General features: G+C 39.6%; 1 protein-coding gene across 3 annotated transcripts in view; it reads right to left on the bottom strand.

Annotated features, from left to right (window-relative positions):
- The window catches only part of cacna1g (calcium channel, voltage-dependent, T type, alpha 1G subunit), a 207,029-nt gene that overhangs the window by 7,939 nt on the left and 180,395 nt on the right, over window positions 1-18,695 (bottom strand). For 2 of the 3 annotated variants that reach the window (XM_026351609.1, XM_026351607.1), the window contains 7 exons: window positions 11,789-11,937; window positions 9,507-9,616; window positions 7,227-7,360; window positions 5,925-5,995; window positions 3,906-3,984; window positions 3,426-3,547; window positions 2,155-2,577 (listed from right to left, as the gene is read on the bottom strand). In XM_026351609.1, coding sequence (XP_026207394.1) covers window positions 2,155-2,577; window positions 3,426-3,547; window positions 3,906-3,984; window positions 5,925-5,995; window positions 7,227-7,360; window positions 9,507-9,616; window positions 11,789-11,937 — 1,088 coding nt within the window. Of the gene's footprint in view, window positions 1-2,154; window positions 2,578-3,425; window positions 3,548-3,905; window positions 3,985-5,924; window positions 5,996-7,226; window positions 7,361-9,506; window positions 9,617-11,788; window positions 11,941-18,695 lie in introns of all 3 variants that reach the window. The other variant, XM_026351608.1, reaches the window with a different exon arrangement.

Genomic DNA, 18,695 nt, shown 5'->3' with positions numbered 1-18,695 from the left:
AACAAACATCACATTGTATGCTTCTTATTGAATTACCAATTTCAAGTTCAACAGTATATACTTTTCTGCTCAGACTTTCTGCCTGCTTTATAGAACAGGGGCTCTGTACACTACAAAACATATCCATCTTTTCCAAATTTAGTTGGGTACTGAGTCATAAAATGTCACATTTACTAACAAATCTGCCAGAAGTTATAATCATTATAACCTGTCTCCAATAAAAAACAGTTCTTCCAACAATTAACAAAGCTCATCTGCACCTTGTGCTCTCTGAGGCTGCATTCTGGATAATCAGCAAAACACTGTGCATTATATCAGTTCCACTGAAATAGTTACACTTACCTCCAGTGTACTGCCACTAAGCTCAGAAACTACACAAATGAAACCAAAACTTAGCATCTAAGTTAGCAAACCTGTATTTTAGTGATTTTAAGTAATGTAGGTGAAAAAAAAACTTTTTAAGGCTTTATCACTTGTTGCATCAGAAACAGGTGATATTAATGCGGCTACCTCCTAGTCTCTGTCTATTTTTATATGATTAACATAAACAACTGCCCTTATGTTGCTTTTGGTTGTAAAGCTCTCAGTTTATTTGTGCAGCCCTAAATGTTGAAGAGAAATAGGACCCACTGGACACATGGATGGCATAGAAGAAGTCATCAGTGGTGTTACTGTTAGTTATTGACCTTCTTGTCGGTGCTGTGCTTGCTGTGCTTGGGGGGCAGGGCATAGTAGTGGCAGATAGAGCCAGACAGGTTGTCCATCAAACTCAGCTCTCCCTCCAGTGAACCCTGGATGACCAGTGAGACCGAGTCAAACAGCGCTCTCCGTTGGACAAACTTGGATAATGCAGAGAGGAAAGTTGGACAGAGAAATGAGAGGGACAGCAGGAGTTGTAGAAAAAGACATGGTGGGGTGAAAAGAAAGACAGGAGTCCAGACACAGACACATGAATGGATAGACAGAAGATACCAGAGAAAGAAAAGGGAGAAAAGGACAGCTGATCAGGCAGAAACAAACAGAAACAAACAGGAACAAGAACAAGAAACTAATCCAGAAGTAGCACAAATAGATTACGCATCAACTTTAGTCTCACTTAGTATACAGATGTGTAAGTGTTCTGCTAAATGACTTGTTCAGGATTTTGAAAGTGAATATATTCAGTACATCCTGCTAAACATTTGCTGTGAGCTGACATGTTCTAATTCAAACCCACAAGATGGCACTACAGCACCGCAGCAGCACCGATCTCCCACAGGGCTGGAGAAGAGCTTGTGGCTTAACCACACATGTTTGGAAAGAGCAGCAGAGAAAGACGGATAACATCTTAGAGGGGAAACATAACGACAGCAAGACCTCTATTTCCTATCTCCAGAAAGTTCCCCGCTGTCTGGAAATAGCTGTTGAAGTGAACAACAAGGCCCTGTGGTCCAGCTTTCCCATGGCACTGTGACCTATCTATGACTGGCATGTCCTCTACAAGGACCAGCCACACGCACATGCACACACACAGAGTCACGAACACACACAAACTGTAAGCCCTCCTGATATGCGTCACACAGACTGATGCATTTGTAATGGTAAATTTTCTGGATAAATTATTGAGTCAGTCATATTCTAGTGCCTAATACTTAAAGACAAAATGGCAATACTGACATTCTATACACTGTGTAGTCAGGATGTCCTAATATGGACACATTTACTCTACTATAGTTTGTTTACATATGGACTCCAGTGAGTACACCGTGACAGTGAAGAGACATTCCTCCCAGAGAAATCCATTATTTCCGATACCATCAGGCATGCTCAGCGCCCCTCAGCATGAGACAAAGAATTAACTAATGGTCTGGACTGGAGTCAGAATTATTGACCACAGACATGGGGGTCATCTGGCCTCACAGCTTGGCCTCCCCAGCAGGAAGTGACCTCAGAGAATCTGTTGTGTCGAGCAGGATACTGCACGGACCACAGAGAATCAAACCTTCTGACCTAGACATTGTCTGAATATGTTTCTCACTTTCACAGATTTTAATAATGTGAATCTTATTTGTACATGCACTGAGTCAAATAAAGTGTTTACAGCATGTAGATAAAAAACAAATCACAATCAAAAAACATGTTTAACAGTAATGTAATTTTAAAAAGATTCTTTACCTCCAGTGGGGGGTCCAGACACGAAGGAGGGTCTGCTTTTATGTTTACAAAGTCTTTAGTTATATCAGCAGAGGGTGAGTCCATAGGACCGTCTGTTTCCTGCTCCCTGTCACGTCCACTGGTAGACCTCCAGGGGGACCCCCCAGAGCTCGACCTGTCTATGCTCAGTGCCAGTGGGTTGAGCTGGGGAGACCTTGTTGCCGTGTCTAAAGCTTCTGCCTGGAGCTTCAGTTCCAACTCGGCCTCCAGCTCTGCCTCGTCCTTGGCTTCCTTGTTACTCTCCTCCAGGTGCTTCATTAGGACAGCAATGACAACGTTGACAAGGACAAACTGAGCAGTCAGGACAAAGGAGACAAAGTAAATGGGAGAGACCACAGTGTTGTAGCAGGTGGTGTTGTCTTGGCCGCAGTCTCTCAATGTGTCCTGGAAGAAACATGAAAAGATAATATTAGCAGTTACAGCAAGCAGCATTCAAGCCGAATTCAGTCAGACAAACCTCATGGCTGACCTATTCTGATAATCTGGACACTTCCAGGATCAATCAGTACAGAACATACTCAGCTGTATAGGTATAAAACCATGCAACCATGCACTACAAATAGTACATGTTTATGTTGTGTTAATTTTGGTCACTAGCAACATCATCTGGAAAAAAACTGTTTGTGATTTACTTCATTTTATGATACTTTTGTTTTCAGTTATATTAAATGCCAGCATGCTAAGACATTAAACTAAAACTGTGAACATGATAAACATTTCACAGAATTAACATTCAGCGTTGTCATTGTGAGCACTTGAGTGTGCTGGCAATGCATTTTGTTGCAGTACCTCTTTACCTAAATACAACTTTATAGAGCTGTCATAATATTGCAATATTAGCAATGGGTGAAAGTGTGTTGCAGAACCTTCCAATGAAACTATGATATTACAAGAATATTAGGTCACAACATATAATAAAAAGCAGATTTTACTATAAAGGCATTTAGAGAAATTCTAGTGGAGGAGTTCTAGCTGATATACCAACACATTTGGTGCTCAAGCTCCGAAAAAGCACTAGTTATCATTTGGCCTCCAGTAAATAATAGGATAATAACGGAAGGATCATAAATCATTTGTAGTTATCTGCAACAATGAGTTGGTGGGTCCTGAGAGATAACACACTGTATATATTTGAATGTTCTTTATGTCCATTTACATTGGTTATGTCAGGGTATTGTCAGGACACAGTGTGTGTGTATGTCTTCAGAATCCAAAATGGCAGTAAGTTTCACCTTCATTATGCCATTCCAGTTGTCTCCAGTGGAAACTCTGAAGAGCAGCAGAAATGCCATCCCAAAGTTTTTGAATGTAGCATATCGCCCTAGGCCCTCGCATGGGTGGAGCTCATCACAAACTGGAGACAAGAAGGAGCAGGGAGAGGATGAAAGACAGAGAGATAGCCAGAAAGATTGATAGATACAGATACTTTCATTAGTTTTCAGTCCTCACACAATACTACTTTGCAATTAAATGATTATAATAGTAACACTATTTTATTAGTGTGAAAGTTAAAGGCCACAATTAGAGAGATCAATATGGTATTTCAACACAGGATTCTAAAAAGCAATTAATACCGGATTGATTAAACTCACAGAGGGGAGAATTAAATTCTCAGTGCATGCTTGTGCATGACCTTAGCAGTATGCATGAGTGTGAATCTTTGTGTGCACTTTGTCTGGGCAGTCTGTATGCACCGTTCCATGTGTGCTTACTTAAGTCACCGAACAGCTCCACTCCCAGGGCTGCAAAGATAAAGAAGAGAAGCATGAAGAGAAGACCCAGATTCCCCACCTGCAGAGAGACAACAGGAAGAGAGAGGGATTAGGCAGAGGAGAGAAATCCGAGGCAAAATAAACCAGTAACAAGGGATAACAAACAGCTCATTCCGGAGGGAAAATAAATCAAGAGTGATGAAGAGGCTAGCAGAAAATACAAGTTATGGCAATTTCCTAAACTTCTCTCTTCATAGCTTAACAACATAGTTCATGGCTTAACAACTATAACTACATGTTGCAATACTGAGAGCAATACTCCTTATATAAAGAATTTTCATTATAGTTTATTTTCTACACTCAGAGTCAAACTATAAGGAACTGATTCAACTGTGTGTTTTTCTGCTCTGATGTAAGCTGCAAACATTAGTACTGTACGTCCAGCTTACTACTTGCACTAGCAACTACATTATTTTGTGGGTTTCCAGGTAAATTACAGTAAGTAATTACAGTCTGCAGTTTACATGCATGTGTGCCCACACTAATCAGTTCATCATTCACTAATCAGTCCCAATATTTGCGCCAAATTTTAAGAAATTAACTTGATGATATCTTGTTCACAATAATGTAACAGACATTGGGGTCAGAATGAGCTTATTTATTAACTTTGACCACCAAAATCTAATCAGTTCCTCATTGGGTCTAAGTGGATGTGTGTCCTAAATTTGATGAAACACTTGAAGGCATCTCTGAGTTGTCAAATTGATGACAGTCAGAGAACAGACACATGGACGAACAGATAACCCAAAAACATAATGCCTATATGAGGACAGTGTTTTCTGGGCCACATGTGGACTTTTCAAGGCAATAATGTGAGTCTCTTAATAATAGTTGCCCTGTTCCACTCTAAAAAAATATTCTAACTTAGTTTTTATATAATATTTGTATTTTTGTGTGCGTACATTAAAATTAAGTTTACGTTAATTGCTATATTTAGCCTATATTTAAAGGATATATTTAGGATCCTGTTACAGGGGTCCAGTCCAGCTAGAAATTAAAGAATCAGCTGGAGACACAGTTTTAAACCAACAGCTAATGTTAATTTATAACATTGATATGGTAGCTAGATGCAGCTGATAAACAGTTTTAAGCATCAAAACAGCTCTTGCCAACTACAAATGGGACACCTGCCTCTGTCTGAAATCAAAAAAACACTATTGACACTAAAATTAATAAATATATGAGTGGGAGATTGCCATGAATTAGTAACAGAAATTAGTAAAAGACACTAAATGTAAAAAGAGGACGAAGTGAAGAAAGAGCTCTAATGGATGTACTGAAGACAAAACCAGATGACAAGCTATGCAGCTATGAAACAGGGGTGGGTTTAGGTAATGAAATGCTTTAGGGTTTATTGCTGTTGTTGCTGCCACTGTCAATGCTAATCAGTATTGGGTGACCTACCTACACCCCACCACCACCACCACCCCCACCCCCACCCCCCACCAGCCCCATTATCAGATTTCTTAATTATGAACAATTCTGACAAGTTTCTTGAGGAATTAGCTCGTAACAGCACTTAATCTCTGTTTCCCTGAATAAGAACAACAGAGATGGTTATCAAAGAATGTTGAGAACATATGTACGACTGTGTGCTATTTTCTCCTCTCAATCCAAACACTGCAGAAGATGTTCTAATTTACCAACCCCATCACCCTCAAATCCACCCACCACTGTTCAAAACAAAACCTCTAGCTACATCAGTCTGTTGATCTCTGCTGGGGGTTGATAATGCAAATAAGGGTCTCTAGAGTTAGCAAGAAGCTCTTGGGAATAGACGACGCCCTGGAACAGACGAAGATGTACCGAAAATGAATTGCTTCTGGGATTTAATTTTAGGGACGGCTTCAGTGGGAAATGTTCAGACGTGAATGATCCACATAGAACAAATGTAGATGAGGAAAGAAAAGAAGATTCAGTGGTTTGGGTAGATGTTATTTAACAGAGTTGACTGAGTACCTGAGGCAGGGCTTGCATAACGGTGTCCAGCAAAGCTCTCATGCCCACCGCCATCTTCAACAGCTTCAATACTGTGGGGACACACACATACAGAAAATGAGAAAGTGTCTCACCAATACTAAAACGTTTTATGTTTTACATAACAGAACAGGGACTTGTGCCTTTGCACCTTTTGTAAAAATGAAAGGACACATTTAATGTACAGTCTAGTCCTATACCATCAGCGTAGTCACGGACTTTCTTATATTGGACATCATTAGGAAAGATTCAGATTGGCTGACTGAGGACATATCTTCCTGATTGGGGTTGTCACAGATCACCAATGGAGGTAAACTGAAGCTAACAGTTAATGCACAATACTAAATGAAATATTCTGACCGACGTATTACATTAACACTTGTACTGAACATATGTCGTACTTGTAAGCAATAAATGGATTACAGTTATAACTTTAAGTGCAACAGTGGGGCACAGTGGTGTGTTTTAATAGTTTATGGGCAACAATGGAGCTGTGCCACAGACAATTATGATAAATTAGCTTTTGGATTGGTAGACATACACACAGGTTATGAGAACCTGAGTTTGTGCCTGGGTGACTGTGTGACAGTAATCAGCACTGACTTCCATGCTACTTGTTTTATTACAGCTTTAGTAACCAGACAAAGTTGTTGATCCCCCCTCCTGCTTGTCAGCTCTCCTCTGACCCTCATCCACCTTTTCTACTATCTATTCTATTTCCAAATACACAACTCTCTCGCCTACCTGCACATATCTGTTCATTTATCCCATTCACGTCAACACAACTTTCTTCACTTTAACATCAATTGCTACTCTCTCCGACTTCTTTCCATCTTCTTCTAATCTATTTTAGGGTGAGAAGTTATTCATCATCCCTTCCTTCTCATTTTCCTGCATTTCTCCTCTCATTTATTCCATCTATACCTGGTCTCAGTTCCTTGCAGCCTAATTTACTTACTGTCATAATGTGTCTTCACTCTACCCCACCCGTGGCTTTCCTCACCTTTCCCTCTTCTGTCTCTATATTTTTTTGTTTCCCTTCCTAGTGTCAGCTGACGTTGTTTGTCTGTGCCATCTGGTCAGTTCACACCCTATTTGAGCCCTGCTGAGTCCTGCCATGCAAAAATGACAAGGAGGGGAGTCCCAGGGATGTGACTGCTTTATGGGACTTAAAAGTGCAGCACAGTGAAGGACCAGACGGTGTACATGTCTGTCCGTCAGAGAGGCAATAGACAGGAATTAGGGTAAATGGATGGGAGGTGGGGAAGGAAGAGAGGTTCATACCTCGTGCAATCCTCAGCACTCTCATGATGCGGATGATGGTGGGGTTGATGGGCAGTGAAGCATTGACCTCAATCTCCTCCAGAGTGATGCCCATGATGGACAGCAGCACAATGGCCAGATCCAGCTGGTTCCACCTACACACAGACATACTCATCAGTCCTAATACTTTTCACTGAAACCTCTTATGAATGCGTTTGGCTTCAAAAATTGACAAAAATAATAATCATCAATTAATCATCTCCTTAAAGTCACTGCCTTCAGCACAGAGGTGTGAACTTGACTTACGTGAGTCACATAACTTGAACCAGGTCACAACTGAGTCAAAAATCTGATGCTCTCAGACCCATTAAAGTCAAAAAGGCATTGAAATCAATCTGACTTTCATTAGAAAGCCATGCATTTTACATATCAAAATAGTTTTGTTAGTATTATCTGAACACAATAATTTTGTGTAGACTATTTCAGTATTATAAGACAAATTAAAAAAGCAGTTGTGACATTGTTTAAGTGTAGCATATTATAAAGACATGACAGACATGGTACACTTAGATCAGCAGTCAACAGACCATCTTCTTTCACATATACTGAAGTTCACTAAAGATCAAAGAGTTGGGGCTAAATGTAATTTTCCAAACCCTGTGCAAGAAATGATTACTGAACAAAATGTTTGGAACAAAATGAACGTGTAATAAGTCGTTGAGGATAATGGTGGGTGGTCGTGCTAATCAAGCATCCATTTATATTGTTTCTATTCTATTCTCTTTCCAAACCCCTCACATGGTCATTTAGATACTCAAAGTTCAGGAATAAACACAAGAAAAACAACTTAAATTCAATTAGATTTTTAAATTAGCCCTTGGGTCTTGGCTAAATTCTAGGTTTATCTGCTTGTGTGTACTTGTGTGTGAATGAGTGTGTACTGTGGTAATAATAAACTGGACCATGGCCAAATGCAAAATGAAAAATAGTCTATTCCAGCAAAAGGGAACGTACAGTGGCAAGAAAAACGTTGTGAACCTTTTGGAATTTTATGGTTTTCTGCATTACTTTGTCATAAAATGTGATCTGATCTTTATCTAAGTCAAGAGTATTAACAAATGCAATGTGCCTAAAATAATAACACAAACTAAATCTGATCTTTCACATCTTTATTGAGAACAATGAAAACCTCAGTGCAAGTGGAAGAAGTATGTGAATCCTTTTAATAATGCCTTCAAAAGAGCTAATTGGAGTCAGGTGTTAGCATAAGTTCAGAAAATTAGTTTGGAATAGTGGATTAGAGCTACTTTGACTGACAAAAAACACTCTGACTTTTTAAGTTTGTGCCACACAAGAAGAATTCCCTTACGCGAGCCATGACTTGCCAAAAGAAGCTTTTAGAGGATCTATGATCAAGAATTGTTGATTTACATAAAGCTGGAAAAGGTTACAAAGTGACGTCACAGACTTTAGAAACTCACCAGTCTACAGTTAGACAAACAATCTACGGATGGAGACACTTTGGGAGTGTGGCTACTCTACCAAGAAGCGGACGGCCAGTCAAAATGACCCCAAGATCACATCAAACACTCATCAGTGAGGTAAAGAAACAACTGCGAGTGACAACCAAAGATTTGAAGGTCATCAAATAACTGGAACTGGCTGACATCTGTGTTCATGAGTCTACATTAGGTAAAACATTGAACGAGCAGGGTGTCAACCAGTTAATAAGGGTTCACATACTTTTTCCACCAGCAATAGTTTTTCATGTTATTACTTTAGGCACATTATATTTGTTAATACTCTTGATTGCAGAAAACCATGAAATTCCAGAAGGTACTTTTTCTTGCCACTGTACATCACAGAGCCCTCAGTGGTTAAAGTAAGGTGTGCATTTTAGTGTGTATAATCGTGTATATGTCATGTCTGCTAGTCTAGTATAGTGTAGTCTGTGCTGTTATGGTTGTGCATTATTGTTTGGTTTTCAGGGAGAAGCCTGGGATTTCTAAGCTGTGAAATCATCTAAGGCAGCATGTTTTATGAGTGTTTAACGAGGCAGTTTCTATTAATACAGGCCTCACTAAGGACTGTTCACTGGAGCACCTTAGAAAAAGCTCATTTAAGCTCTCTGAACTATGCCTCAGATTTTCCACATGACTCAGAAGTTAAAAAACAATACATTTAACTGCCAACTTATTAGAATGTCACATTGACTCAAATGTCAAAACCCTAAAGGTAAATGTGTATTCAGGATCTCATTATGTCACTTTGGGGGAGTGTGGCAGTTAGTGAAATACTGACTTGTCCTTGAAGAAGCGTCGGAACCCAAAGGCTACCAGCTTGAAGACGGACTCCAGAACAAAGATGAGGGTGAAGATGTAGTTACAGATCTTCAGTGCCTCGTCCAACTCCTGAGGATGTCAGGTTGAGAGATTGCAAAATGCTGAGAATAAAAAGCTTGCACACGTGACAACTTTAGCCATTCTATAAACCCACACTTACATTTTCTGTTATTCTATGAGAATGAACTGTAGATTTTATCACCAGTAAGCTATTAAAATGTGCTGGCACCGGACACCAATGAAATGATCTCACCCTATTGTTATTTTTTCACATCTTAACAGAAAAACACTCAAACCACATGATCTGTCTTGCTATTGTGGATATTTCTGCTGTGCAAATGTACAATTTTCATTCATTTACAGCCTCTGCATGAAATAACAAAAAGTCCACGCTGGAAACAGTCCTCTTCTCCAAAATTAGCCATTACATTAATAGATCACTGACAGTGCCCCCTGCTCCTCCCTTCCTCATGCTCTATGAAAAGGGCAGTAAAATCAAAGTATCCATTTTTGCCTGTGGAAGAGTTCACAGTACCAATCTCCATGTAAAAACTGACCTTTAGCAGGGAGATGTGGAGAGAAGTGGTGGTCAGCAGGGATTTCACTACATCCTCACTGGTTGCAATTTATCAGCTCACAGCTAGTTCCAGTTGATGATACATCTATTAATTCTAATACCTTTCTATCAACAATTTATTCATGTTATTCTACAAAACAATCTTCTTTTCTACCCAACAACTCATTATTTTATCTGATATATTGTATCTTACTCTAAACCTTCTGTATTATCCAACAACCTTCCTATTGTATCAACAACTTTTGATGTGATCTAATGATCACATGATTAACCAACAATGTACCAGCAAACTTCTAAATCTAATGACATTCCCATACATGCTATACAACCACCTTCTACCAACTAACCTCCCAAATTGTATTCAAAAACCTCCTTATTTACCGCAAAGCCTTCCATTGTACCAAACAACCTTATATTCTACCCAAAGACCTCATTTTCTACCCAACAAACTTGTATTCTACTTTTTGATCTTAAACCCAAAGACTTTCTGTTCTGCCCAACAGCCTTCTATTCTGATCAAAGACCTTCTACCATCTTCGATTTCATCCCACAATATTTTGTTCTACCCAAAGACCTTTGATCAAACCCAAACACATTCCATTCTACCAAACAACCTTCTATTTCACCCACCAACATTTCATTCAACCAAACATATTTCTATTCCACATAGTACTATTATATTCCACCCAAAGACGGTCTGCTCTTTCTAAAGACATTCTGTTCTACCAATGAAACTGTATTTTAGCAAAGTACCTTCTATTTTAACCAATTCTACTCCTCCTGCTGGTGCACTGAAGTTTTGGTTGTCTTACTTGATTGGAACTCAACCAGATAAGATATTATGGCAAAAAAAATTCAGACTTTTGTTCTGCCTTAAGACTTTCGGTTGTATTCAACATGCCTCAATTCTACCTACTACTACAGACCTTACTTCTACCAAAAGTCTTTTTGCTTTACCAAGACTTTCTTGTCGACTCAACAACCCCCTTTTTTACTCTTTTACCCTGTATACTATCTACCCTCTATTCTAGTCTACAATGATTTACTACCTTAATATCTATTCTATAAATGTTCCTTGTATCCTCACTTTCATCCTGCATCTCTTGTTGCTAAATACAAATCCTCGATTTACTTTCCTTAGCCATGTTCTGTTCCACCTCTACTTCGCCTCACCTCATTTTAACAATTTGTGTTACTTTCAGAGTGTACCAGATAAGTGAGATACAGAATGCCAGACTAACTTTGAACCAATACAAAATGTCTTTCACTCTTTCATTGACTGTGTAATCATCTCATATTCATTGTCTTGACCTCCATATTGTAGTACACATTTCATGTTTTATTATTATTTGGTTTTTATCATCACTGGCGCAGCGTATTCTGTATACTCTCACTATCTGAAGTCCCCTGAAGCTATAAACCTGGTGCCCTGCAAAGATGAAATGAATATTTCAATGGCATTCATTTTAAAGTGCATTGTAGATACGGATACTTTTAAAAATAAAGCCTTTAACAACTAATATTATGTTCCTATATTTAGTATTTTTTTTAAAGATTTGCAGGAACATGGATCAGTCACATATTTCTCAGTCAGTGCATTGAGGAAGAATTTACAATGGTTATTTAACCCTTCCTTTCTCTACCTTCCACCCCCCACATCTCACCTTGGGCTGTTGGTAGTGCTCCATGGACATTGTGATGACGTTGAGCCCTATGACAATGGTGATGAACAGGTCCAGGTAGTGGCTGGTGCACATCTTGTGGATGAGTAGACGAGTGGGGGAGTAATCAGAGTAGTAGGGCTTACTCTGAGCTTCTGTTGGAAGTGGGAAGAAGTGGGGGGTTGGGGTGCAGGGAGGGGGGAAGAGGAGGAAAGGGATGGGGAAGTGGAGTTCAAAAAATGAGATATGACGTAATATTTCTTGGGCACTGTTCAATAGACCTGCTGTGTTGAGGACTGGAGCCACCAAATGTGCTTTAAAAAGAAGTGGTTAGAGATGTATTAAAGTCACTTGTGATGGTTGACCCACGTTAAGAATAAGCCATATGCAAAGTAAAATGTGAAGATAATAAAAAAGAGGCAGATCAGATAATGGGCAGAGAAAAACACTCCAGCCAGACCCCCCTGTGACCTGTAGTTATAACTATTCAAATCAAATCTCCTGTCCTCTAATCAACAGTAATTTGAATTAATTCTCCCCAGAGTGAGTGTAATAAGAGATAAACAGCATTGCTCAATCTGCCTGTGTTAGACAGTCCATAGAGGAGGCTGCTGTCAGGATATTTCTGTCTGGAGATTTGGCCACCTCTGTGATCATCATTTGACTCAGCCTCTCCTTATCTCTTTCACTTCTCTCTGTAAAAGAATATAACACAGGAGACACATATGCCATACTCATCCAACTCTGTTCCTCACCACTTTCCTCCATTCAGAGGGAATGGATGGATGGGTTGGGTTAAGTTAAGATGAGAAAGAAAGCAGAGGCTTGACCTGTCTATCACCTCATTGCTCAATCAGTGAAGGAGAGGCCCTGAAATGAAACGATGCAAACCAAGTCCTTTGGGTGTAAGCTCTCCCTCTACGCCCAATTAGCGCAGGTGTGCTGCCATGGCTGCAGCTGTGCTGGAATTATTCCCATGAGTGTCTATGTGTGTGCAGCTCTGGTACAATAGTGATTTCCCTATTGGAAAACTCCACTCATACAGCTGAATAAGCAGAATCTGTTAAAAGAATAAATATACCCATCCTGCTTTTAAATAATATTGATTAAACCTATATCTGCATCTTATGGGTTTGATATTTACGTCAATGAAAAAACCCTTCGAGCTGCATTACATCTAACCTGGACGAGAGACTATTCTGAATATATCCTGTGGTGTGTTTACTTTTAGCAACTGCAATTTGTGACGCATTCAGTCATTAATACTGTAGGGCCCTGATCAAGACCTGACAAAACCTACACCCTCCAGACAATGGATTTCCTAGGTCATTCAGGTCTAATCAGTCACCAATATATTGACCTGCAGTTTTTATCTTTTCTGCACATTATTTCATAAATTATGATGTTTTCAGGTACTGTTAGGAAATCTTTAATTGATCAACTCAAGGAATCACTGCCACACCCTCACCCTGATTTTCTGATGTTAAATGTAATCTCTAAGGCAAAAATTAAACAACAAACCTTTGTCTGACAAGATGAGATTTTTTTTTCACTAATGGTATAATCTCTGACACAAGCAACAGCTATTTTGACAGATTATAAAACAGGAAGTCTTATAAAATGCAGCTATTATATACTCTTCTATATTGGCATTTGAGATTATTATTGATGAGAGCTAACTTTGCCCCAGCAGGTAATTATCGATACTGACAACAGGAGATGAACCAAGGACAGATGGTATTGGCTGAACTGCAGGGCAGCCTGTATTAGAACTGGACTACTCCTGGACTCCTACTGAGATGTGCGTGCCAGAAAGTGAAAATAATGGCTTCTGATATGCCTGGTCTGGCTTTTCAACTAAACTTGTTAAAAAACTTACTGACATACTCACTCACCTGCTTTCCTTTTATGAATCTCAGGCCTTGAAATTGTCTCGGCACCAACATTTCATCTTGTCAACAACTTTTTATAAATGAGGCTTTACTTTTGGACATTCCACCATATGGCCCACCAAGCAGACAGTGATAAAGCACCTTTAGAGCATCTTGGGTAAGTCTGAGCACATATCTTTGAATCGGGGCAGTTAGGTATAGCCGTTGTGGGATGCAACAGCTTGGTTCATTCACTGGGAGTTCCCATTAACAAGATCCTCCATCATGTTTGGATGAGCAAACATTATTTTTACTCTGTTCTACTTACTTTTTGCAGGTGCACAGTAAACTATGGCAGACAGACAAACTCACAGAGAAGATCAATCCCTTTGTTTCACCTTCTCCTCTATATGCTCTCATCCATCTCAATGTACTGTAAAAGATGCTACTGTTAATTAAACCTTTTCTAACATGGTTTATATAGTGTCCCATTTAAATTCCTGTACATTAAGATACAAGCGAATATACGTAGAAGAACAGAAGTGTTGCTTGGTTGGTTTTATTTCCCCCTTAGAAAAAGTAATTTAAGAAAGCATTCTGAATACTATGGATGGGGCAGAGAGGGTATGATCAAACAAAAGATAAGGGGATAAGGCAGAAGAAAAAAGGAGAAAGTAAGATAGAAACATTTAGCATAAGGCTTAATAAGTCCCAGAGGAGATGAAAGGGAATGAAGTAAGAAGAAAAGGTGAAAGTTTAAGAAGCCAACTTACACTGTCTGCCCTAACTCTCCTGCTTTCACATCCACTGCTCTTTTCAACACCAAAGAGTAAAAAGGAGAGCTGCTCATGTTGAGTTCATTCTGTCCTTTCAAGCTGGCACAGATATTTGGTGGAATAATGAAGAAATTATTGAGCTCTTGTTCCCACTTTCTCTCCCCCCTCTCCACTCTTTCCATTTCTCTGCTCTCCTTCACTGATGTGACAGGTGTAGCCTCCTCTCTCAGATTTGGAAAAGGAACGAGGATGGGTGCAAAAGCATGAAGAGATCACAACCTGCAAACCCATCTGTGCAGGTTACGATGCTTGCTCTCTGCATCTCCATCCTTATATTTGACACCAATTATGTAGATTAACCAGACCAACCAGGACAGTCATCTTAATGGGACTTAGAACTCATTATGTTTGTTCATAACTGCAATACACACAAATTCCACATTTTTTGTGACCCAAATTGAATACATTTAGTGTTCTTTTTTTCATGTGACTCATGAAAAACAAGAAAAACAAGCTTCTGACCAATGGCAGCTTCTTTAGCTTTGATGGCCAATGTCCACAGGATCTGGCTGCATAGCAATACAGTAGAATTGTAGCTCATCCTAACCTAACCAAGTTGTGTTTGTGCCTAAACTTAACAATCTTGTTACAGCTTTGGCAGATGGCAGATGATAGGCTACTGAAGAGTGATAAAATTCCAATGAGGACTCATGATATATGTTAAATCGCCACAATGGATAAGCTGATGCTTTTGATATACTAAGACATTTATTAGACATTAGAATTGTCATATCTAAAAAGCTCCAGTTTGGGGTGAAAATGTTTAGTGAGGGAACATGAATCAAAGAGAAAAATTTGTGTTTCAAAATTAAGCTACTGTCAATATACACTATTCAGATGTGGGGTTGTACAATCATTGAACTGAGTAAAGTATTTTCAAAAAGCATCTGTTAGCACACCTAAAATAGCTGGGGACATGTACAGTGTGTTTACACAATACTAAATCTAAGACAAAACAACTCTTAGAAATGTCTCCGCTGAGGAACAGACACAAATGTTTCCAGTGGACGCCACGACAGAGCTATGACTAAGCTGCGGCACAACTGGAAGACATAGCAGCCACATCCTGTGGACATTTGGTTTTAGGTTTACTGAAAGCCTTCACTGACTGTAAGGAGATCTAAAGCCCCAGATGAAAATCAAGAAGAAAGGAAATGTTACAAAAAAAGAGGAAAATAATTCCCTGTCCAAAAACAACCCCAAGTGCTTTACTCCTCTTGCAGTGCACTCACCTTCTCTCATCTTGAATACCTACCCACGCCTCACCCTTGAGGGTGAGGATGTTCAGGGCTGAGGATTCAGCCTGGGAGTTGCTTTTGGACGCGGCCACACTCAAAAACATAATCCATACATTTCCGAGGCGGTCTTTGTTGGGAAATACAGACACAGTAAAGGTCCAAGGTTGTGGGGCCGATGAGTAAGGACACCACAGCACAGCACTATGGGTATACTGTAACCGTGTAGGTGAGTGCAGGTTGGGTTTAACTGAATGTGTTGAGTATGGGTCAGGAACACAGTGGACCTACAGCTGTCCAGAATGTGGTGATCAAGTGAGGGATGTTGTACCTCTGATGAAAAGGAGGCCTGACCATTTATCTCAAAACAACACAAGACTGACTTTGAGTCACTGATGCAGTGCCTGCTGCTTTCCTGGATCTCCTCTGCGTGTGTCTGAAAGGTTTTTGGGTGTGGTAGTTCCATCAGAGATTGATGAATGATAGGAAGGTTGGGGGTAAGAAGTGTGGACTGTTATGGGTGAAAGCAATGGATTAAATGTAAAGACTACTTAAGAGACAGAGGAAAGTTTGTATCCTGGATGTTATAAAGATTGGGGAAAAAAGAGCAGGGCATGGGCTGTAAAAGCAGCAACAATCCACTTTAAAGGCAAAAGATCTGAATGGAAATGAGCATGGAATTGTCAGTGACAAACATCTATACTCTTACGCTTTTGGGTAGTTTGATTGGATGCTGTGGCTGCTTTTATGCCCGTGTCCTTCTTGATGAATGGCTGAGTAGTAAACCTTGAGACTCAGTGTCTGCCAGGAAAATTATGTTAACCTTTAATGTCAAGGACTCCATGTCCGATTTTAAAATTCAGCAAACACTGAGTCTAAAAAAACCAAAACACAAACAACTTTCAACATAAACAGTTACTGTAAAACAATCAAAAAAAAGATTTAACTGGAATTCCTGAATGCTCTGCTGCCTTGCTTAAATATCAGAGAGAAAAAGACACAGATAAAAAGAGAAGGAAGACACAAAGAGAGAAAAGAGAACCCAAAAAAACTAGGAAATAACAAAGAGGAGCAGCAGAGCAAAATGAGGAGTCCAGAGGAAAAGAGGGAAAGAAATAAGAAAACATGACATTGTTCAAAATGACAGGGCATGATAACACACACACACACACTCGTCTGCACTCTTTAATATACACACACTAACATTCATTGTGCTGGTTCACATGGTAGACTGACACACCTCTTTCTGAGTCATACTTGAGCAGGATGGACCAATTGAAATGGGGGACTGAATGGTGAGGGCAAGCGATTGGACGACGTGAGTGGATGGCGGAGCAACAGGGATAGCAGTGATGACAAGGTACAGACCGATGTGAAGCTTTTTAACAGCAACATGACACAGCGTTTTAATCTTTCTTCCTTCACTGTGGTTTATAGTCCAAGTGACATACACGTTGTACTACACATGGCAGTTAAAGGGTAAATGATTTTAATCTCTCTGACTTGGATCTGAATCAGTTAAGCATATACAAGTAATATCTGCTCTAGACTGCCTTAATTTCTGTTAAAACCATTCACCACACAGCCCTAAACCATGCATGAAGTAGCTATGATGAATCATACTGATAACTGTTTCACTCTGTAAATAATAATCTCTGTAGTCAGGCATTACAACTGGGAGCAGATTTTAAGATGACTGAAACCTACAATACAACTTAACACCTCACATATCACATCTATTCTTTTTCATACATGCTCTTAGTTCCATCTGAATGAACACCCTTGTAGCTGGTCACTGTCAAAGTCAAGACAGCAATATTACGAGGTTGGACCTAGTAACATTTATGCATCACTTTGAACATAGCACAAGTCTGAACTGGATGCAGTCATATAAACATCATGTACGCACATGTCATCTTATTACCTTCACTGCCAACATAATGCAGGGTCAACAACAGCCGGTACAGTGCAGACATGGCCCTCTCTTTAACAGGAAGTGTAAAGCAGGCTTGCAAATACAATCACTTTTCCAGGCAAAAATCCAGAAAAACACAGATTCTCCTGCATTTCTGCATAAAAATGTGAACTGAAATCCACCAAGATCTTCTCTTGCCAGCTTATGTAGAAATGCATAAGAAAAAGGAACTTGTGAAATCAAAAGTGGGCTTATTTGACCCATCAACTCCAATACTACACATACAAGTCAGCTTTGATTAGCAAAACCCGTATTTTTCCAATGGGACTTATTGGAAAAATCCCCACACAATCACACACACACGTACACAGTCTCAGGCGCAGCTTTTGGTCACGGTCCCTGCACAGAGAACTCCCCTGCATTAGAGGAAAGAAGAAAAAAATCCACCTCATGTCTCTTTCATCACTACATTGAATGCAGCCGGGCAGCACTACAGAAGGCGGCTGTCTGCCTCTCCTCTCCATGCAGTTCCCTTCTTGACATTTCTGCAGATAAAATATTCAGAGAGAAAGTTTCCAACATGAAACATTCATATTGTGTTGTCGGGCAGTGTTTCCTCCCACAAACTACTTAAAGTGTTTCACTCAAACTAAGTAATTATTTTATGGTCTTTCACAGTAGTTGGAGCAATTATTAATGTTACAACATTGACTTCTGTGAAAACAAATAAGGCTCATTACTCACTATATTACATTTGATTTTTCTTTTCAGAGACATCAACAATCCATCTGTTTCTTTTGTTACACATTCAGTACATATCCATCATATGTCATTCATTCCTTAGGTTTATGCATGAGCTAATATACTTTGTGTTACCAGGAGCAAATGAGCTTCATAAACTAGTTTAGTGAGTGAAGTCATGTAAATACATCATCTGGCTCAGTCCACTATAACAAATGAGCATATCAGCTGGTGGGCAGCAAGTAGGGCACATAACACAAGGAAACCCTGACACACCCACTGGCACATCTCCATGTAGTTGTAGTAAAGTAG

Source organism: Anabas testudineus, chromosome 19, assembly GCF_900324465.2.
Source record: "Anabas testudineus chromosome 19, fAnaTes1.2, whole genome shotgun sequence".
In the NCBI taxonomy this organism is placed as follows: domain Eukaryota; kingdom Metazoa; phylum Chordata; class Actinopteri; order Anabantiformes; family Anabantidae; genus Anabas; species Anabas testudineus.
This window is presented reverse-complemented; position numbering and strand designations above follow the sequence as displayed.